Source organism: Lissotriton vulgaris, chromosome 3_1 (assembly GCF_964263255.1).
Source record: "Lissotriton vulgaris chromosome 3_1, aLisVul1.2, whole genome shotgun sequence".
NCBI lineage: Eukaryota > Metazoa > Chordata > Amphibia > Caudata > Salamandridae > Lissotriton > Lissotriton vulgaris.
In genome coordinates this window covers 1,479,836,976-1,479,860,517 of record NC_141689.1, presented here as the reverse complement: position 1 = coordinate 1,479,860,517, position 23,542 = coordinate 1,479,836,976, and the positions used below count along the sequence as shown (strand labels likewise).

Below are 23,542 nucleotides of genomic sequence, written 5' to 3'. Positions count from 1 at the left end.
GACTACCCAAGGCTTATTTCGATGAGGCGACTGATATGGAACAAGCTAAGGAAGCGAATCTGGTTTAGAACCAGACAGAGAAACTTCCAGTCCCTTCCCGCATTCCCATATTTCAGAAGACAAGGAAACACCATCACAATGATGTCGAATATTGCTAACTTGCGCTCTAGTTGATTTTGATCATCAAACATGTCAGCTGACAACAGGTAAGGCCGAGGGTGCTGACAGGAGCAATACACAATTGTGCAGCAACAGAACAAATATGTTAGTTTAAGAAAATCGATGCTGACATGAGAGGAAAACATAATCCCATCCCATCTCAACTAGAAATTAAAAAACATGGCTGAAAACATTTTGCAACAGAGCTTGTCTTTGTAGAAAAGCTGTGAGGCTCAAAGTTATACTGCTGACCTAATTAATTTCTGTTTTGCAAACTGCCTTTTATCTATTCTCTAGATGCTTTATGGTTGATTAATATATCACTTTCAAAAGGCAGTTTGATCGTTTCAACGATGCCATGCTCTTGATTTGAATGGGATTTCATTAATTTATATTTCACACACGGAGTTATAAATTCTTTCATATAAGATGATGCGACAATAGACAAAGCCGATTATTGTAATTAGTAGCAGACATTGTAATTAATTTGCTGTGCATTTAAATAGTAACATTTGTTTTGTTAATGTTTGTATAGCTGTGTTTGTCACCGTGTTAGTTCTGGAAAAAAATAAATGCAGATCACATCGCCTTTTGTTGGCAAAAACAAATGGATACATTACCTGGGTGGTTTACTCCACAGATGTCTGCTTTCTGAAATAACAGTATCATTAACTAAGATGCACGGCAAGGGCAGATGCACTCAGTCGCCTCTTTTTACAACTCTCTAAACTTTGCAAGCACGTGTACATTGGCATGTTGTTGGTGTCTTTGTGCTCCAACTGTTTTGCCGGAGGTGTTGTGTCAGTGATTTTATGACATTCAGTGCATGCCCGTGATCCACTCTGCCTGCATTGTACCTTTAGCTCGACTTCAAATAGGACAGTGCTGTTGCATTGGTGGCTGAGTGTTCGTGTGTGCAGTAAGGTGATCATTCATGAGTCTGGGAGTCAGTGATTGAGGGTCTATATTACACATTGCCTTCAGAATTGTATTGCTTTTGTGTATATGTTTTTGTGGAACAGTGGTCCAAAAAGGGTATGTAGTAAGAGATATGAACAGAAGGTGTGTTTACCGGTAGGACACCCCAGTTAAAAGTCATGGTTTAAGAGTGTGACAGGCTTGAATGCTTGTGTATGGAACATGGATGTACTGCTGTTTTAGTTAAGTTATAAAGGCCTCACATCTTTATAGGGTTGCCAGGAAACTGTTGTTGGCTTTGAATGGTTTCTGTTAAAATCTGACTTTTGTTGTCTACTGTATTTAGATGATATCCTATTCTCATCTGCATATGATAGTGTATAGCTCAAGTAGAGATGTAAGGGTCAGATGCTCTGCTGAGGACATTTGGATGACTACAAATATTCCTTCTCCTGTGGAAGTTAGGACTCTAACCTCCTAGGACCCTCATTTTGAGTAGAATTTGTAAAAAGCGGACCAGAGGAACTTTTAACTAGAAGACACAATAGTAGGCCTATGGATCTAGTTCAATGTGAAGGTGTTGGGGTATCCCTTTCTTTAGACAATTCCCCTCACCCACCCAAATGGATCTCCTTCCACTACAAAACGAGTCATAGTGCAGGCTACAACCCCCTCTATGAGAGGGAGGAGCTCAGGTATGTTTTGATAGAGATGGTGAGGTACACTAAACCTCTAGATTAGCAGGGTGTGGGGAGGGGGTGAGGAAACCAGTGAACGTGACTAAAACTGACTCTATGATATGCTAGACAATTTTAATATTGCATTCATAGGCCATGATTAAAAGAAATGCAACTAAGACAGGGAAATTCAATCTGTCAAAAGATTGGGAAGGTTGACATGCTTCAGTCTAGCGCTCCCTTTCACCAGGACCTAAAAGGGTGTGCAAAAGTGAAGTGCCAAGAACTAATTGTATTGCCTTGAAACAGTGGTAACGAGTTCATACAAAACCAGTAGGTGGAGTGGTATCTCACTCAAACAAGGAACATACTGGTCAGCAGACTCCTCGAATTGTCGGGTGAGTACGTAGATACCTGAGACCTCGGTATAGCAGATTTAAGGCGGTATCCAGGAACTTACTGTCGAAAAGACGCGATTTCAATGTAGCCCCGTCCCCAGTGAGTGCCAGGAGATCCTGCCTGTTAACTACCGCCTGGAGTTACTGAGACCAGGTGTACCAGTAACACCCAGGGATGAAGTTACCAAGCGATTGCAGGGGCACCTTGATAGTTCCTGCAGGTTCCCTTAGAAATGAGGGCCCCAATAGAAATGAGGAATTTCCAGGGAAATATTAATCCTGAATCCAATTACCCAGTTAATTTCCTATTTTACCACTGAGTTTCACCTGGAGATTTTGATTCCTTTCAGCAACCATAATCTCTCAATGAAACTAAACAAGTCTATGTTCTTCCTGTGGACCTTATCATTTGGATGGACTGGAAATGGCTTTTACTGGCCTTATCATTATTAAATGGGACCTCAGAATAAATCCCTTGGTTTCCTTAATTTTAACCAGAAGCCTTTGCCAGGATAGCACCCAGAGTGTAAAAAAAATGGCATCCTTGCTGCTGGTATATAAAATGAGGCAGATGGGAGGCCCTTTTGTGTTCACAGGTCAGCTCCTGGCTGATTGCATCAGAGTACGGACTGGCCTCTGAACACATCTCTGAACTACCCCTCCACTTACCTGAATTATGCACAGATTAGCATTTAGTGCTGGAGCAAAGTTGTTCATTGGAGGGGAGTTAATATTTTGAGGCAGCTGAGGGTGGGAGTTCTCCTCTAGAAGAAGTCAGGCTGATGGGTGTTAAAAACTGCTCCTGCGGCACTGCAGTCAGGTGAGAGGGTCACTGCTGTCTGATTGATCTTAATACTGACAGCCCTCTGAAAATTGGTGCAGAGGGCCCAGCGTGACCATGCCAAAAGCCAGCCCTGATTTTATTAATTCTGGAAAGGGTCTGTAGTTTGCTGAAATTGTTGACAGAAAAGTTTGACGTAGGCTGTCATTGACCATTTCTCATTACACATCCCAGACATTCTCTCTACTTCAAAGTAACTGGTATTAAGCCCATACAGCACTTTAATGTATGAGGATTGAGCCATTTAATCAGTGAGAACATTCAGATCAATCACAGAAAATGTATCTGCCACTTATTGGTGCCTTGCTCCAAGAGTGAACCTCAGCGTTTCCTTGAATTCAGTGTGTTGGTGACTGTTTCTGTTATTACTGCCATCTTATATGTTTAGGAACTCCAAGGAATCATATGCAGCCTTTTTGTTCAAATTAGTGATTAGTGTGCTGCAGCATTGCAAATGGGTCCTACCCATTTAGTCTGTCAAGATGTTTAGCTTTGATCCCCTGACTTTTGGACGTTTAGGGGGGGAGGGTTGGGGGGGATCTGGCAGGAGTCTCACTACTGAGTCTCACTCATGGTAAATTAAAGGCAATAGGCCTGAGAGTGTTTACTGTCAGTGTCCATCTTTTAAGATAAGGCTGCTGTAGAGATGCTAGGGCAAGAGGCACGGGGCTGATTACACATGAGCACATGTGCATACATGAGTATAAGCTGCGCGTGAGAGACTGCTGTTTTGCACAGTGAAATAGCCCTAAAAGCTATTTTTACTGTAGTAATGCTTGAGACATCTATAGGGAAACACTGGAATACATAGTTATATTTATTGTATGCTAATTTTGATTTGACAGCACCTAGAGAACAATTGAACAGCTCATTTGTAATACTGATACAACATCCAAATCAATGACAAAATCAAATTTTGTCTATTAAGCAAAAGTCACTTTTACAAATGTTACATTTTCCTGCCTATAGCCTCTAGAGGCCTTTTTGTAAGTATTCAAACTGTCACTTGGCAGCCTGTTTGCTCCCCTGGAGTGAGGTGTGAAAATTTTCCAGGACAGGCGTACAAGAAATGCTGCAAAAGGGTGTAGGTTTACTTCTGGAAACCTTTATCCTATTGGTTAGTGAGTGTCCAGCTGTCTACCATTTCCACAACATTGTCCCAGAAGTAAATGTAGCATCAACAGTACATCAAACAAACAAATGTAGATGGGAGGATTGCTTTCAATAAGTCTTACTACTAGCAATCGCCCGGGGTAGCAGTCCAACCACTGGTTCTTTTGCCCACTATGCCACCTCAGTTTTGACCCAACCATATGCATATAAATCTTGACTCTGCTCCAATATGAACAGGCCAGCCTGAACTGCCAGGCCTGCTCCTCCCTGAACTGGAACACCAGCAACCCAAAGCTGGTTTCTCCCTGATTGTCGGTTGTCAGTCAGGCGTATCATGGTTGCAGTGAGCAGGGTGACACTGGTCTTGTGGTGAATGTATCGATGAAGAGCCAGTGATTCTATGGAAAGCCAAGCTATTGTTTTGATATTATACTAAAGTACCACCAACTCCTTGATGGTTGATTAGATGGAGCTTGCTCTATAGTTCATCCCATAAGTTGCCTGCATGTGGTTCAACACATTTTTTTATGAGTTCACACACTAGATTGCATACATCTGTCAATGAGAATTAAAGTCTATTATTGACATCCTAATTCTATGTGGGGTAAGCTTTGCATTCCATTTAATCATCTTGGTCCTGAGAATGGTCTTGCGAACTATAAATAATAGAGACTAAAATGTTCATGTCAAGTCCGCTTCTGTCCATAGAATCACTGGATTTTAAACCATAAATTCACTATTTTTCATGGTGAACAGATACTAATCAAAAAGCAAGTTGGATCTGAATACATTGTCCAAAGGGTAAATATTTATTTTCAATTAGATTCAGCTGGACATGGTTCATGTATGTTTGGATTTTTTGTTGTTGTGCACTCCTTTATTATACGTACAGAATATAGAGATTTTATCATAATATGATCAGGTTGCACACCTGTTTTCTTTAGCTTTATCCATATGGCATATTCAAAGTGTATCTAAATTGGTGGATTAAGTATGTCTTTCTCGATTTGAAACTGGTACTTCACTCTATATAAAAGAATACATATTTATAAATGACTCTTTTGTGAGTCGTATACGCTTACTTTTAGAAAGTTGGCATTTTTTTGCCCTATCCATTTAGGTCCTGCAGCCTTTTCCGGGGTCAAATCAATTGGTGTAGCAAGCAGTTGGTCTTGGTTTATTTCACTCAGACAAGCACAGATTAGAGGGTCTGGGTATTGGCAAGATAGGTCTTGATAGAGCATGGGGAAGTGGCGGCTCCTCCGATAAGGAGGAGGAGCATTGCCCCACTGCTCCGCAGCAGGAAACATAAAATAATAAGAACTTGCATTATTATCATTTCATGTTTCGTTCTGCACTGGAGCTTTCTGGGCAGGGCGGGGCGGGGCTGCTCTGAGGACAGGGGAGCAGGCCTCTTGGGCAGCCCAAAACAGTCAAGCGCACTTCCCATATTCTCCATGCTGGCTGCATTACAGACTGCATGGAGAACATGCCTAGGCCCCCATTCCATAGCTGAGCGCCGATCCACGGCGCTCAGACCAATAACAACACTGCATTGCAGTGTTGTGATTGGCTATAGGGAGAGTGGGAGCCGGGCGCTTCCTTCTGCTTCGTTTATCTTACTGCAGGACCGGAGGAGGAAGAAGAGGACAGAGGAGAGGCAGCAGCCAGCCGGCCAGCACAGGTAGGTGTTTATTTTAACATTTGTCTTGCCCCCTGCCCCCCCACCGAGTCAAGTAGCAGCCACTACTGGCATGGGGCTGTCACCTGTCACACCTGTACCTTATAGACATTGCCTCAGATCACACTCAAATGACTTCATACTAGCTTATTGTGCCTGCAAACAGCCTGCACCAGGACAGTGAGGCAGGAACTTAAAGACACTTCTGTGGGGGTAAACTCCACAAGTAACTTCACTTCAAATGGGCACTAGGTATAAAAAGGGGATCCTTAGGCTCACTCTTCAGTACACTCAAGGACATGTGGATCCCACAGAAGGACTGCCCTGCTGCCAAAGGACTACCCTACTGCTTGCGGCCTTCCCTACTGTCTGAGAAGGAAGACTGGACCTGCACCTTTCATCCCAGGCTGAAGTGAGTCCAAGGGCCTGCTGTTCTGAAGTACAAGGGACACAACAAGCTTCAGAGGTTTCCTTATAACTGTTCCATTGCAATCTGACTGAACTTGTGACTTTCAAACACTCTCGTATGACCAGATAACCTGTAACCTACGTCACTCCACTATAAACCACAGTACTCTATGCCAATACACTCTACACAACTGCACTCTATGTCACTGTACTCTGTGCCACTACACTCTACTAAGAAAACACTGTACTCTAAGCAACGTCTCTCTATGCCACTCTACTGCATGCCACGTTACTGCACGCAAATGTGCTTTTTGCCATTCTACAACAATGCACTGTCTGCCACAGAACTCTAAGCCACTAACCTCTGCACTACTGCACTTTATACTAGAAAAAGGGGGAGGGGGCAGGGAATTAGATATAGGTCCATTGGCTCTTGCTCCTGAATGTAAAGCTGTCCCTATCGAGAGACACATTTCCTAAGAGAGAAGTAAGACTAGAGAGAAGCGGGGAAGAATTGGTTGTTCCTTTGGAAAGGTCGGAGTGACCTTTTCTTGATGCCCTCACACACTCCGAAGGATGTCATGCTTCGTCATGAGGCAGTGATCCTCGTTGGGCCGGCTCTGCAATGCCCAATGGATCCCCCGAATGTTCACTTTATCGGAGATCTTTTTAGAAATCTAGCGTTAAGGTGTGTGTGGGTCAACGTGCAAGGTTGCATGAAGTGAAGATGTTAAAAGATGACTGGAGGGGGGAAACTAATTTATTTGAAAAAACCCTCTGTCATCAATAATAAACCAGAAGGTTGTGCGCTTCTCGAGGGTAATGGCCATCAGTAGCTAGACACGTGTGAAGTCTTTGACAGACAAAGTTAGTGTTGACATGTTTCGCGCTGTGTAGTGGTCTCAGGAGGACATCATTTGTGCTTCTTCAGGACCTAAGGATAAGCCAATAACTTAGCTCAGCCATGCTAGTGTGCAATATAGCTATAACATATTGGCAAAACAATAGCTCTTGCATAGGCTATAACTTATTGTCTTTGCAAATATTTCTTTCTCGTATGTGTTGTGTTCCTAAGATCACTGGAGTAGCATAATTTTGGTTTAATCCTTTTACAATTGGGTAGGCCACATGTATTTACTTTGGCTTATGTACTTGTGTGAGGCAATGATACCAATGTGATATAGTGTACTAAAGGTATAGCAGGTACATTTACTGTGTGTTTTTGATATATTTATATATATATATATGTTTGTGCATATTAATGTTTTTCCTTTTCAGAAACATCTGGATTGCCAATACATTTTCTATAGGTTTAGATTGTAAGGTGGTGAGTTAAAATGCACTTGATGCAGTACATTCACCAGGTATTATTGAGAATGAATTATACTTGTGTTTAACGTTTCTTTATAATTCGTGACCAGTTGTCGTATCTGTTTAATAATACATGTAATATTATATTGTGCTGCATGCAAGATTACAGTATAACATAGCTTAATTTTCCTTATTAAAGATTTCATTTATTGGATTATATGTAGGTAGTAGAGTTAATATGCATTAAAAGAAAGGTGTTAAGTTACCAAGATTGTAGGCCTTAAGCTTACAATCGAGACATTTAATACTAACATGGAAGTTGTTTTCTGCATGTTTTCTTCTCTGCTGGTGCAGACCAAAGGCATTCATCAATTAGTAAAAAGCACATTGTGTTTCTGAGATAGTGAGGCAAAGAAGAACTGACAAGGTCAAATAATTTTAATGAAGAACAGATGGCACTATCAGACGAAGGGAGGAAATCAAGGAAGCATTGGAAGTGGAGCCTGGAATATGAGAGTAGTGTTCAAGGAGCCAAGTTATTTTCTGGAAACTGGAAAAGTGCTGTGATGTGTAAGAGGTCATATTTCTCGAAGGTTCTTTGTGCATGTTAATTAATGAACCCAAAGAGAGGTACAGACCTCTCTTGACATTTCTGATTGTGTGGCTGCATGCTAGACACGATTCCTTACTTATAGAACTTTTTCAGAAATTCTGATGCTGACACCTTTCTTGCTTGATTGGTTTAGTGTAGAGTTTAGTGGATGTTGTAACTCTTTTACAAGCATGGGGAGTAGGATCAAAACAAATTGTCTAGTCATCAAATCATTTTCCTTATTTTCTGTATTGCTGCCACAGAAATTCTTATATGATCTTTGCTGCTGACGACCAATATTGCAAAATGCATTGGTCTTCCTTTGATAATTCTGCATTTTTCTACTATGCTCTTGAGACTAGTTTATATTTGTCTGGCTCTCAGTTGATTACTGTATCTTAAGATTTAAATTGTCACTATCCCCATTACATCTCAGTCTACTACAAATGTCTATTGACCAGAGTTAAATTGGAAGAAATGTCCTACAGTGTTCCTAGATGTTAGCATACCGAGGATGTTTAGTATCTGAAGCAGAGAGGCTAGAAAACTGTTGCTGTAGATTAGTCCAAAACCAATCTCATTCTCCAGTGTCCATGTTTCAACTTGGAGAATTGGTGATGTGTCAGTGGGTCGACAGCAACTTGTAACAGCAAAGGAGTGAGTATCACTAGGGTTGTCTATAAACTGTTGATGCTTAGCTTGCAGTGTTTATGGCAATTTTGTGGTGTCTTGTGGCGATCGTGTCATATGGTTTGCTAATGTTGTATATGATCATATGAGTGTAACGCTTATTGTTAAGAAGTTGTCATCTGGTTTGATGTGGCCTACGATCCTAGCATGATATTAAAAGGTATAGAAGACACTGTATTGTAATTGTCTGCTGAAGTTTTGTGGGGTTTGTCAACAGCCTAATTGAGAAAGGGATGTTGATCTATTTGGGTGAAAGAGAGGTATGGTTAGTGTGGCAGACCTTTTGCTCCCAAGAAAGTTGCACTAATTAGAGTGATTCCCCGTAGGACAAGGTTTCATTTGAGTGCATGTTTCTGTTGCTTTTGCATGATTGCTTTCTGTCGATTCTTTTGTAAAGCAGACATTTGTTGCTTGTTGCTATTGCATTGAATTTAGTTGCAAGTGTGTTGCTGAAAAGAGTGTGTTAGAGAAAATGATAAAGGCAGGTGAACTGCTGCGAGGAGTGAGATTGTCATCATAGTGTACCATACTGGGACAGGTCAGTTGGTGTACAGCTGTCCTCGTCACGAGGTGCCACTCTGTTATTGGTTGAGGATTTGGTATGAGACCTTTTGAGTAAACTATTGATTTTTGTGTTGAAACTAACAATTCTTAATTAAATGTTTGAAAGTTGTATGAGATTTGTTTAGAGGAGATGTTCAGATACCTCTTAGGGAGGAAGAAGCCCCACCCGAAAACACTGCAGGCCATTATATGGAGACAAATGTAGGGTTACACACATGTATTTGGCTCGAACAATGGCACAAGATCACTGAGAAAGAAAGTGCACTGGTGTTTCCATGTTATGTAATGTTATGTTATATGTTTATTTGTAGCGCGCGCTGTTAGTCAAAACTGTCCTGGAGCGATGAAAAGGTCATAGTGTCAGCAAGAGCAAGGGAAAGCTTACATAGTCTGCATAAATAAGTGAGTTTTTAGCAATTTTTTAAAGCTAGCAAGATTTGACGAGTGTCTTAAGGCCTCAGGTAGGTTGTTCCACAGCTGAGCTGCACGAACCGTCAGAGACTGCCCCCCCAGTCGAACTTTCTTGAATCTGGGAATAACCACATGTCTGAGGGAGGCAGATTGCAGCTGGCGGGTCGGCTGGTAGAAAGCAAATCTGTGCTTAAGATAGGAGGGGCAAGGGCCATGTAGGGCTTTAAACACAAGGACCGGGACCTTAAAGCACACTCTTTGGGCCACTGGTAGCCAGTGGAGCTCTCTAAGTTGTTTGCGAACACTGAGTCTCCTAGGAATATTAAACAGAAGCCTCACCATCGCGTTCTGGACTACCTGTAATTTCTGGATCAAAAAATCCGGAATGCCGGTGTAGAGGGCATTTGCGTAGTCCAGTCGAGAGATTGTGCTCTGGCTACCGCTTCCTTAGCCACTTGGGGAAGAAGGGGGAAGAACTTCCGGAGAATGGATAGGGTGCCAAAACAAGTACCCGCCAGTCTCGAGATTTGATCGCGGAAGCACAAGTCTGCTCCGAACCAAACACCCAAGTTCTTTGCCACCCCACAGTCACCACTAGGGCACGATGATCCAATGGGCCAGATGGATTCCCTAAAGTCTGCTGGGAATTGGCCATACAATAAAATTTCAGATTTGTCCTCATTGCATTTGAGGCCTGTTATGCTACATTTAATCTCAGAATTATTGAAAATTTAAGGAGAATTCAATATAAAATGAAACCACAAACTAGACCCACATCATTTGAAACACTTAACACTTGGAAGCGTGCAGATCACACCAGAGAGATTTCGGAAACAAGTGAAAAAGGCTGGGTTTACTTATGCAGATGCAAGATGGGATGCAGAATAAAAAAGGTGGAGAACTGACATGATAGAAGAAGCAAAATTAGATCTATTATTGCAAAGCAGAGAAGTGGAAAGAGGGGCAAAAAAGAGAAAGGAGGATGTAACAAGAGGATCCAGACAGAAATATGAAAACAGTGAGAGATATAATAGTGACAGTCTTTTGTATACATTTTTAGGGCTAATGGTGTGAGGACTTGTAAGGAGGCCTCGGACTTGTGCTTTATTGAAACCAAGGCTTGCATTCTAGCGAGAGTGGCGAGTTATAAGCACTCAATCAGACTAGACCTCGAAGAGTCGCCATAGATTATTTTAGCCCCACAACAGGCTAAGACACAGCACATTATGACCTGCAAGGCGCACTTTAAACTGTAGGCTAACAATGAACCACCTGGAACTAACCCAAGTCCATCGATAGGCCAACATATACATGTTTAACTCACATGATGCACTGTAATCTGCCTATGGTAGAATGAGACAATTTTTCTATTATGTGCAGGAGTAGAGCACAGTAAGGGCCACCCACCAGTAGTATAAAAATACTCGATTTAGAAGCTTTAACCATTCTGGCTCGTACTTGTTGTGCAGCTAAGGTTCAACACCAGCTCCGATGGGATAGTCATTGTACTTTAATACACCACTTAACATTTTATTGAACCAAGTAGCTGTGAAGTAGTTTTTTTTAATGTGTACGAGGAATACACAGCTACCTGAACCCTTGGAACTAGTCTAATTAATTTTGGATTTCTAAACTTTTACTCAAAAAAAGGATTCTACAATGGGATATCTTTTAAAAAGGGTCACACATCACAATACATGTGCCGCCTGGAACTGACCCAAGCCCATCGATAGGCCAACATATGCATGTTTAACTCGCATAATGCACTTTAATCTCTCTAAGGTGGAAGTAGTGCACTTTTTCAATTTTGTGGAGGTGAAGAGCACAGTAAGGGCCACCTACCAGTAGCCCAACATACAAGATTTCAAAACTTTAATCATACTGGCTCGAACTTGTTGAGTAGCTAAGGTTCTTCACAAGGTCAGATGGGATAGCCCATTGTACTTTAACACACCACTTTACATTTTATCAAACCAAGTAGCTGTGAAGTAGGTTTTATCATGTGTAGGGGGAATGCACAGCTACCCGCACCCAGTAACCAGTTTAATTAAATCTGGATTTTTCAATTTTTTTTTAGAAAATGATTCTATGATGGGATATCTTTTACGAAAGGTCACACATCACAACACATTCTGACGCTTCTTTACTATTAAAAGTGTAATTTATAATGACTAGAGAGCAAATGTAAGCCGTGAAACTCAGTAGGGGATTCGGGGGGAGGGGGGCAATATCAATGCTTATTTTACTGAAATGATTTTCATTAATCAAACGATTTATAAACTTTACTTACTTACTTACTGCACCAGTAAATAGGAGTCCTAATACAATAGTGATTTCTCCTGTGAACTAAGACCAGAGTGTGATGAGGACTATTACAGTGAATCAGGATATGATATGAGGGAAACCAGAGACTTGCGCTCCTGGGTCCACCACTGTTTGTACAGTGGCATGTGCACCTACAGTTCCTGTCGCTAGTCACTCAGTGGTTTGTATATATAAACCTGGCTCCAGTGGGAATGGGACTCAAAACTCAGCTGTCACCATTCAACCCCCTTTTGTACTGCTTTTGGCCGCCATAAGTGTGGCAGGGTATGCTCAGACATGAGTCCTTTGCTCACTTTGCCACTGGATTCAAGCCGGCCTGAAGACGGCTGGAATGCCAGAAACCGGTCCTTGGAAGCTTGTTTCCGGTCCAGGGAAGACATGGCTTGGCAGTTCGGGCTGGACTGTTCCCATGAGGCACAGGGTCAGACTGATTTGCATATAGCCATGTCTGAGCTGGGGTGGCAAAGTGGGCTAAAGAACGGTGATGGATTAAACCCAGATCTTTTGACTGTGTGTGAGTGTTTGATTGATTCAGATGCTCCGTCCATCACCACCCCCTTTTGTACCGCTTTTGGCCACCATAAGTGTGTCAGGGTATGCTCAGATGTGAGTCCCTTGCTCACTTTGCCACTAGATTCAAGCAAGCCGGGCTGAAGACGGCTGGAATGCCAGAAACCGGTCCTCGGAAGCTTGTTTCCGGTCCAGGGAAGACATGGCTTGGCAATTCGGGCTGGACTGTTTCCATGAGGCACAGGGTCAGACTGATTTGCATATAGCCATGTCTGAACTGGGGTGGCAGAGTGGGCTAAAGAACGGTAATGGATTAAACCCAGATCTTTTGACTGGGTGTGAGTGTTTGATTGATTCAGATGCTCCGTCCATCACCACCCCCTTTTGTACCGCTTTTGGCCGCCATAAGTGTGGCAGGGTATGCTCAGACATGAGTCTCTTGCTCACTTTGCCACTGGATTCAAGCAAGCCGGGCTGAAGACGGCTGGAATGCCAGAAACCGGTCCTCGGAAGCTTGTTTCCGGTCCAGGGAAGACATGGCTTGGCAGTTCGGCCTGGACTGTTCCCTTGAGGCACAGGGTCAGACTGATTTGCATATAGCCATGTCTGAACTGGGGTGGCAGAGTGGGCTAAAGAACGGTGATGGATTAAACCCAGATCTTTTGACTGGGTGTGAGTGTTTGATTGATTCAGATGCTCCGTCCATCACCACCCCCTTTTGTACCACCATTCAACAGCAGGCATCAAATATTACCCTCATGGGTTGGAAGGTGGGAGAATTGGTTCCTTTAAGTCCAATTAATACAAGTTCACCTATTAGTGCACAAGCATCAGGCTAAATTTGGAAATGTAAGGTAGTTCCCGGGTTTACCAGATGGTTCAGGTACTTGGGAACCACCTTTAAATACACATAGTATTAGAACACCTAAAGTAAAAGCAATATCTAAAGCTTACGAGGTACATCCTGGTCTTAATGTCCAGGAATTGGATGACTTTTTGAAAGTTCTCAATGCTACATCAAATGAGAGTGGGAGTACAGAAGTGAGTCAGGAAACTCATCAGTCCACCTTGAAGGTAAACTTGATGGATATGGGAAAATTGAATATGGAATTGGATGAAAATATAAGTGGTTGTCTTGCATTGGATCGAATCGAAACTCATCTGCAGAGTGAACTTTTGTTCATGAGTAAGGATGTTACTAGAAGAGCAAGACAAGCCCATGACAAATTATCTGCATTAGCCCAGAAATAAGAGGTAGATTTGGAGCAGACAAAGGCTTTACAGAAGAGCCACCTGCTCACTTTTAGTGATCAGGACGTAGATCATATGAGAATTCTAGGGATGAAGATGCAAATTCAGGAAGTAATCCACAGCATCTGAAGTGGGAGTGAATTAAAAAAGTGGGCAGTTAAATGGTCACAAAGAACGACTTCCAAGAGATGCAGGTTCCCCAACCCCCGATGCCACAGCAAGCTGCTAATCAACAAATGAGAAACCGCAATACTGACAATTTTCCTGTAAAAATTGGAAGTTCTGAAGATAATAATCAATTTGTGGTTTGTGATTAGAGTTCTGTGAGTTTTAGGACGCGATTTGTTGTGCAAACTGAAGTGCGCCAGATACTGTACCTCAAAAGGAATAAAGCTACAAACTTGTGATGAGGATATTACCTTCAGTTGACATATCAGAATTCATTTATTGGAATGTATCCGATGATGAAGACAGAAGACTTGACTTTAGATCTCAGAGATTAAGTGAGATCAGAAGTTTGGGATTTTTCAGGAAAGAACATTGGACTCATCAAAGGAGTTGAGCCTGTCCGTATATAGATACAATTGGGTGTGGAATATTCCACAACACCACAGTATAATTTGACCCTGAAACGATTTCTGGAATAACCCCTGGGATGAAGATAATGATTCAACAAGAAATATTGAAGGAGATCAAGAGGAGTCCATGTAACGCACCCATTATAGGCCCATAGTAGCCTAGCGGCAAGTACTCCTTAGTGTAGGACCTTCACAAAATCAGTAGCATTGTGATTTCCTGTTGTCCCATGGTTCAGAATCCTGTTGTAATATTGTTTCAAATTCCATGTGAGGCTAAGTGGTTTACAGTTATCGATTTGTGCCAGGCATTCTTCTCCATACCCTTGCATGAGGACAGTCAGTTCCTCTTTGCATTTACTCTTAGCAGTCATATTTTGGAATGGTACTGAGTCCCACAAGGGTATACAGAGAGGCCTTCCATTTTTAACCAGAACCTTAGGAAAAATGTGGAGACTCTGGTTATGCCTTGTAACTCTGTCTTAGCTCAGTATATTGATGACTTTCTAGTTATGTCAACTATTCATGAAGCATACAAAACTGACACTATTGCATTTCTAAACTACTTGGCTGAGAATGGACATAAGGTGTTCCCTAATAAGTTGCAGTGTTGTTTGAGAGAAGTCATGCATCTTGGTTATCATATCAAGAAAGGTGCCAGAAGGTTATCACATGAGAGAATGTTGGTGATCATGCAAATTAACCCACCAACAACACAGAAAGAAGTCGAATCTTTTGGGAAATGGTGGGCTAGTCTTGTCAGTGGATACCCAACTTTTACAAATGCTGACATACAAGGATATGTCAAATTCAGTGCTTGGTTGCCTTCTTAGAGTTGAGAGAAAGCTTCTGCTGTGTCCTGGCACTACGATTGCCTAGTTACAATTAAGTGTTTTTGCTTTTCTGCAGTGAAAGAGAGGGCTGCAGTCTTTCAGTGTAAACACAGAATCATGGAGGTTCCCGAAGACCAGTTGCTTATTTCTCAGGCACGTTAGATCCAGTGGCTGCAGCACTGTCTTGTTGCTTTAAAACGGTGGGAGCAACAGGTGTCAGCATAAAAGGTGTGAAAGTAAAGTGGGATGGGTCATCACTTAACTGTAGATATTATCATTCTGTTGAATGTTTGTTAACTAGAATGAGGACACAGTACCTTATGAACAGCCACCTGACCCAGTATGATCATACTGGCAGCCTAAAATGTGTCCCTAAAGAGGTGTCTGTTTTGAATCCTGCCACCATGTTACCCCTAACTGAGAATGACAATGATGATGGTGAAGTGGAGCATGACTGTCTTGATGTCACTGAACTATGCACCAAGCTGAGACCAGATACACACAATGAACCATTACCTGAATCTGATTATGGATTGTTTTGAATGGCTCGTGTTTATCAGATCTCAAAGGAAATTTGAGAGCTGCTTATGCAGTCTGTACCGCTTCAGGAGTAGTGGAAGCTGCATGACTTCAATCAGTAGTTTCAGATCAAGTGGCTCAATTGATTGCTACCCACTCATATTAAATTTTGGCTCATTGACTATATTAACAGATAGTCAGTACAACTTTGATGTGGTGCACAAATTTGGATAGCTATGGTACCAGAGGGGATTCATTACGTGTTCAGGCTCCCCCAAATTTATCAGTGAGCAGGTAAGAAAACTGTTAGCGGCTTGGCAATTGCCTGTGCAAATTGCAATTGTGAAATACTCCACACATTGTAAGGGAGTTGACTATGTGACAGTCAGCAACAGATATGATGACGAAGTTGCAAGGTACTGTGCTTACAATGCTTGTACATTTAATCGAGAGTATGTTAATGAAGGAACAGATGAGGCCAATTACAACCTTTTGCTCACATCAGCTGATACTTGGGAGGAAGTTAAGAGATTACAGGAAGAGGTGTCAGAATCAAAGAGCAGAGTTGAGTAAACGCAGGTTGTTTTAAAAGAGATGAGGATGAAATATGGATTTCAGGAGATGGCAGACCTGTATTGCCAAATAACTTGTTGCCACCAATGGCTAGACATTACCATGGTCCAACTCATGTGGCAAGGGATGCCAGGGTCAGATTGTTTTGCCAAACATAGTTTAATCCAAGGTTCAGGTTCTTTGCGGAAGCATTATACCACCTGTGTATTGTATGCCAGCATAATAATGTAAGGAGAATAACCAATGACATTCAGCTACATACGAAAGTTTGGTATTCCCTACAACAGGATGCACATGGACTTCTTTTGAGAAGCCTGTGCGCAAAGGGCTGAGATATGTGTTGGTTATTGTGTGCATCTTTTGATGATGGGTTGAGGCATTTCCCACAAGAAGGAATGATAGTCTCACAGTAGCAAAGCTGTTGTCCAGGAAGTTGATACCAAGGTTCGCTTCCTGACGTCTTTGGAATTGGACCGAGGCACACACTTTATTAACGAAGTGCTGAGGATGCTGTGCGCTGTCTTACAAGTCGAACAGAGACTGTATTGTAGGCTTCAGGTCTGGTGGAGCAAGTCAATGTGACTCTGAAATCAAGACTTGCCAATGAGTGATTCTAAGTCATTGAAATGGCCTGATGCTTTTTCTTTGGTGTTGATGAGTCTGTGCAGCACACCCGATCATAGGGCAGGGCTGTCTCCCCATGAGATCATCATGGAAAGGGCAATGAGATTGCCAGAAAATACACTTATGAACATTACTGATGACCTGGTACTAGATTATTGCAAAGGTGCCTTCTGTGTCTCATCAGGTTGAAGCTGCTACAGCCTGTCACACCAAGAGCAGTGCCATGGCCTAAGTACTGGAGACTGGGTGGTGGCGAAGAAGCATGTACGAAAGTCTGACTTGGAGCCTTGTTGGAGAGGTCCATATTAAATCATACTTGTGACTACAACTGCTGTGAAGTGTGAAGGTCTACCCAATTGGATCCATGATGCCCATTCTTGCAGGGTTCCATGTCCCCTTGTTGAAATACCAACACCTCTCCCAGAAGAGCCAGTGTTGGTCGAGAGATCATGGGAGCAGGTTAGTCAAGCTGTAGGGAGAACAGTCAGAAACTGAAATAGCACTGGATCAACCTCAGGAGGGTTCCGGAGAGTTGGATGATGAAATTGGTGAAAGAGAGGATAGTCCAGTGGTCACATCCATTTAACCACACACCTGGAAACATTAAGTCATGGAATAAGCCATCTCATCCAACGCCGTTTTGGATTGGAGAAAATCTTTGGGAACTTGGAAATAAGCACCACCCATCCTCTTAAAGGTGTCATCTACCACCCCTGGTTGCCCCGTCAGTTTTTTGTCCTGATGAAGACTCACATGGCCAAGGCTTAACTGACCGACAGGCTGTAAAGACGAGTCGAAACGTCGACGCCCCTAGTAACAACTAACCTGGACCATTTTGTCTCTGTATATTGATGTGCAGACCTTATTGTTGACACTGATGAGTCATGAATATTTAAGAAAAAAGTTTGAGCAAATTTGTTTTTACTTTGGCCAGGTTGAACAGTACGATCAACTAATTTTTCGTATGTTGTATAGGAAATTGTTATGATTATTTTATGTCACAAATACTCTGTGAATTCTTTTCCGTCTTAATCTCTCACACACTTTATCACCTATAGCTTTACTATCTGCATGCTCTATTTGGGGCAACCACTGTTATTAACTAAAATAATGTTCGAAAGGACTAACTTGCTGTCCCAGAAATATTAAATATTACTCTGGGTTGAATACTGCTTTTCTGCCGCTGTTTTCGAATTTTGTTTCGAATTTCTTATGTCTTGTAGAATGAGATACATTTATTGAGTTAGCTGATCCGTAATGACAAGCTTCTGAGTTTGTTGAACTGAAAATGTACTGATTAATTCAGGTATTGTAAAGACATAGAGGTCTTGGACCAATTTTCTGTATCGCAAATAACCCAGGTCCAGTACCTTCTTGGGTCACCCCATTACTTTAATGGTCACTTTGCATGTCAGCGAGAAACATCGCTAATGACATGCAAAGTGGGCTACCCACGTCCAACCACATGTAAAATGTGGTTGGAGGTGGGAACACCCTATCACCAAGGCAGGGTTGGGAGGAAAAGACCTGCGATAAACTCTTTTATCGCAGGTCTCCCAACGCCTGCTCTGACCAGGCGTTAGGCATTGATAACATGGGGGTGTGGGTAATAAAGCTGAATCCACCCCCCCATATTATCAAGGCACACATTAGCGCTTGAAAACAACGCTTGTTTTCATGCGCTAATGTTCACTATCGCCGGCTACCGCAGAATTTACTATCGCCTACGTGTTGCGTGTTGATAATAACGCGCTAACACAGCGAAAAAAGCCCGCGATAGTGAAATGTGCAATGTGCGTTTTTTAACGCACATCTTGTTAATATGCCCCCTCGTTTGGGTCCAGAATTACAGCGCGTGACAAATCTGCTTTTTCCCAGATGCCGAATTCTTCTTGCACACAAATCCTTTGTCCTGATGAGGATCTCGAATCAGTGAGATCGAAACGAGGTCGACCTTTATACATCAAAAAACTCCTTTTACAGTTTAAATTAAAATCAGGAGCTTCTGTCTATGTTGTCAATGCGATGTAAATATTTTAAATGTCACCTTCACTAACCACTTCATGTTTGTTGTCACTTTATTGTGAGCACTTGAACTATATCTTCCATGAAAAGCATTGCAATATTGTCTATAAATAAATACTTTACTTTGCGAAAGCCCTTCTGTGTCCCGATGTACATTCGGAAATTTCCTCTTATTGCTTCCTTTGGCATTAATTGTCTATTTGTGCCCAATGCTATTGGCAAAGGGTACTCATAGTACGGCCCACGGGCCGTTATTCGCCTGGCAAGCCTTCATTGGCGGCCCGCGGACCTTGCAGACATTGTACCTGTGTTTAAAAAAAAAAAAATTCAAGAGTGCCAGCAAACACAGCCAAAGCTGCGCGGGCTCAGAGACACTCTGCTCTATGGGGGCCGGGCGATTCACAACAAAGCCTCATTAACATGTAAATGGTCTTTTAAAGACCTGTAAAGTACTCGAGTGCGGCTATGTGTGTTCCCCGGAAGCTGGGGTGAGGTGACAGAGGGTGACAGACAGAGGGAGACAGAGGAAGGAAGACAGAGGGAAGGAGACAGAGGGAGACAGAGACAGAGGGAGACAGACAGAGGTGGGGAGACAGAGGGTGGGAGACAGAGGGCGTCAGACAGAGGGAGACAGGGGGCGACAGACAGAGGGAGGGAGACAGACAGAGGGTGGAAGACAGATAGAGGGAGAGAGAGCGACAGACAGAGGGAGGGAGACAGAGAGAGGGAGACAGAGAGAGGGAGCCAGAGAGAGAGGGAGGGAGACGGAGACAGAGAGAGGGAGTCAGAGGGAGGGAGACAGAGGGAGGGAGGGGGAGACAGAGGGAGGGAGGGAGACAGCGAGGGAGGGAGACAGAGAGGGAGGGAGACAGACAGAATGAGGCAGACAGAGGGTGGCAGACAGAGGGAGACAGAGGGCATCAGACAGAGGGAGACAGGGGGCGACATAAAAGGGAGACAGACAGAAGGAGGGAGACAAACAGAGGGAGGGAGACAGACAGAGGGAGAGAGACAGACAGAGGGAGGGAGACAGAGAGAGGGAGACAAAAAGAGGGAGACAGAGAGAGAGAGGGAGAAAGAGAGGGAGGCAGAGGGAGTCAGAGTTTAGCGAGACAGAGGGAGGGAGGCAGCGGGAGTCTGCGGGCCCCCACTTGTGCAGGGGCTGGATGTTTGTGCACTTGGGGGTCACCTATGGTGCCACCTTACATTTTCCTGCACCATGGGGCAGGCACCGCATGGTGCCTGCCACGTAGTGCAAGGATATGCAAACAGTGCATTCTTAATATTTCGGTGGGTGCTGCAGCCAGCAGTACCCGTCACAATGTTAAACGTGCCATTTGCAGCCGCTACGATTGCAGCCGCGTTGTAATGTCACTTGAGGGACCGCCGCCTTCTTGGTGGCTGGTCCCAAACCACGGGACGTAGGTGGAAGGACCGAAGTCCATCCGCCACCATAATGAGCCCCTAAGTTACTTATAGTAAGCAAACCAACATGATAGTATAGTGGACTATGTAGATTTCTAGTAAATTTAAAAAAAGGTCGAAACACCAAAAAAAACTAATGACAATGACAAAGACAAATAGCATGTTGGAGAAGAATTGCTACCACTCACACATACCTGCCAGTACTCCTGATGGCCAGAAACATGAATAAGTAGCAGTTCGATATTATTATAAGTGGAATGAAGAACACAAAGCAGCATAACATCATGGTATAACTCCTGTTTGACGATGACGAGTTTGTGTAGTCCCACGTGCAGGAGATCTTCAAACCCTCGGGCACATAGGAACCTAGTGAATAGGAAGCTGAAATCAATGCATTATCTAAATCGTAGCATCAGAACAAAAACAATTGAACAGCTATCACAACCAACATGTGGTACTTCATTTTATTGTACATGAATTTGAACAATATCATTGATCAATAATATCATCATAACCCATCTTTCCAGTGTAGAAATAATGGAATAATGATGAAGGCCTTGAATATTACTTTTATGCAAATGTGGGTGCAGATTGATCGGCTGCTAATTACTGTTTGGGCAGGGTGCGGTAAGTAGTGAGAGTGACATTTACACACAATTGCAAATATGAAACCTGTAATTGCATGCAAATTGTGCATTAATTTACCTGTTCTGGGGTGCTTAAACCACCATATTGTGTAATTTAGCACCACACTTTTTATGCCACGTTTTATCTGGTATGAAACAGCAGGTCAGACACATGCTTCAGGTGCAATCTGCACATTTTTTAATCCAGTTTCAGGTGCAAACAGGAGATTACTTGCAAAATGGGATAATCTCTCATGTAAAAATAGTCATCACCATTTGTTAAATCCATGCAAATCAGTAGGTTTGGCCGGTTGTTCTAACAAAAGTAGTCACTGACACTTTAAAAGAGAGAATAGCGCTTATAATTAATTCGCCCTTTTTTTCTGACTTAACTAATGCCCTTCTTTATGACTGGCCCCTTGTACTTTTTATTTTTAATGTGATAAAACGAAGAATTCATTGATGATAGTAGTAGTAGTCATTTATTCGATTAATAATATGATCATAGACATACACAAATATCACAAAACATATCATGTTTCCTTAGGATAAATAGGAACTAGAGAGTTTAAAATGGCATTATCTTCATAATCCTGTCCATCATTCGAGAGTAAAAAGAATATAAATATTCACTGTGCTTTCAAACTTTAGAAATCTAAAATAAACATAAAAAATGCCCCAGCATTAACAAGACAATTCATAAGTGTCGTTTGACATTATAGTCCCTCTAAATAACCTTGATAGCATACATTTCCAACATTTTCCATACTCTTGCGCAGCAATATTATTTTCCATTATAGGCCTCTGCCACCAGGCATACAACATATATCTTGATAATGTGAAGACAAGCCTCATTTGTCGTATCTGATCTAAATTCGCGTAATGCATCTGCGGGACAAGAGAACGACAACAACCGGCATACCATGATAATCCCTATATTTCTTGAGTTTGAATAGAGAGGACAGAAGAAGATAAAACGTTCTATAGTTTCAGGGCTGGAGCTACACCACTGACAGAACAGAGTTACAGTTGCATTCGCCCAACTGCTTTTCATAGCATTCAGTGGGAGAACCCCAAATCTAAATTGTATATAAAGTGATCGTGCCTGAGGGGGTTCAACATCATCCATGCATAAATCAAACTTAAAACAACTTTTTACATTTAAAAATCTGGTAGTTAAAGTGCCCAGTGACCTTGAATCAGTGCAAGTAGAGTCAATAAAATCTCAGTACCTTTTTTTCAGCTGGGGATCCATTTTTTTCATAATGGACTGCAGATCTTCCAACATACTCCCCAACCTCAATTTTAAAAAAAAAACACTGCCTGTCCTTTTTAAACCAAACCAATCGTCCTGTTGATCTGTTAAGAATGAATAATTCCTCCACTGCGTCCTTTACTGGGATCTGGGTATTACTAGTCCAGAGTCTTATCCAGAACATAAGCACCTTAAGAACAGCTATCTGGGTGATTGATTTTAGGCCAAGATCAAGGCGTAGTGGTAGTAATGGCATACTCACTGGGAGATTAATGATCGTCTTAAGAATTTATTTTCTGCAACTTCTAACTGGTTGAGATACTCCAGCCCCCACACCTTTGGCCCAATGTATTTCTAGTATGGGAGAGATTGGGCAAAAGGTTGATTGTTTGACTCTCTTAACTATTGAACAGTCCACAGTCCAAGTGCTGGAGTGTGGGCACGCTCTTCTAGATTTGGGGAGTCCATGCCATGTTGTTGCTGATTCTAACTCCCAGATAATTGAATTATCTCGGAGTTAGAATCAGTAACAACATGGCATGGACTCCCCAAATCCAGAAGAGCGTGCCCACACTCCAGCACTTGACCTGCTATAATAGTTGGGTGCCCAGGCTAAATTTCCCTTGGTGGATTTGAAGGATTAGAGACCATAAACTTTTTTTTAGAACAGTTTATTTCAAGGCCCCAGTCTTTGCAAGCTGTTGCGAACCTAAGTTAAAACTTTCTGAATGTTCATTGGCATTTTAGAGAGGAGCAGTGTGTCATCTGCAAATAAGCAAGAGGGAATTAGTTTACCCGCTAATTTTTGCTGGTAACCTCCATAGTCATAAAGATCATTAATGATCCTGTTCATATATAAGGTAAACAGGGTTGGGGCCAATTGATGATAGTTTGCTTCTGATGCTGAGAAGCCTCATACTTCCTTTACCTGATTGGACAACTGTCAATGCGAGTAGATATGTGATGCAAACCCATGCACCGTCCTGTACACATACACAAATCTGCATGTATGCAAGCATTCAATCAAAAGAGCAAAGTAACAGTTTTTTTGTCAGGAACAAAAGTGGGAGCTGCACTGACTATTGACAGTGCGTGGTGCAGCTGTGAATGAGTCCATATGCCATCACTAGTATCAGAAACAGAGTTCGGATTGAGTCTGGTGTTATAGGAGCTCTCAGTGAGTCTTATAGGAGCTCTCAGTGAGTCTGGGTAAATCAAAATCCGAGCTTAGAATGAGC

The 23,542-nt window shown here is 42.4% G+C and overlaps 1 protein-coding gene across 1 annotated transcript in view; it reads right to left on the bottom strand.

Annotated features, from left to right (window-relative positions):
• The window catches only part of LOC147728045 (melanopsin-B-like), an 845,284-nt gene that overhangs the window by 495,351 nt on the left and 326,391 nt on the right, over window positions 1-23,542 (bottom strand). The window contains exon 3 of the mRNA XM_086963227.1: window positions 20,618-20,789. Coding sequence (XP_086819353.1) covers window positions 20,618-20,789 — 172 coding nt within the window. The remainder of the gene's footprint in view (window positions 1-20,617; window positions 20,790-23,542) is intronic.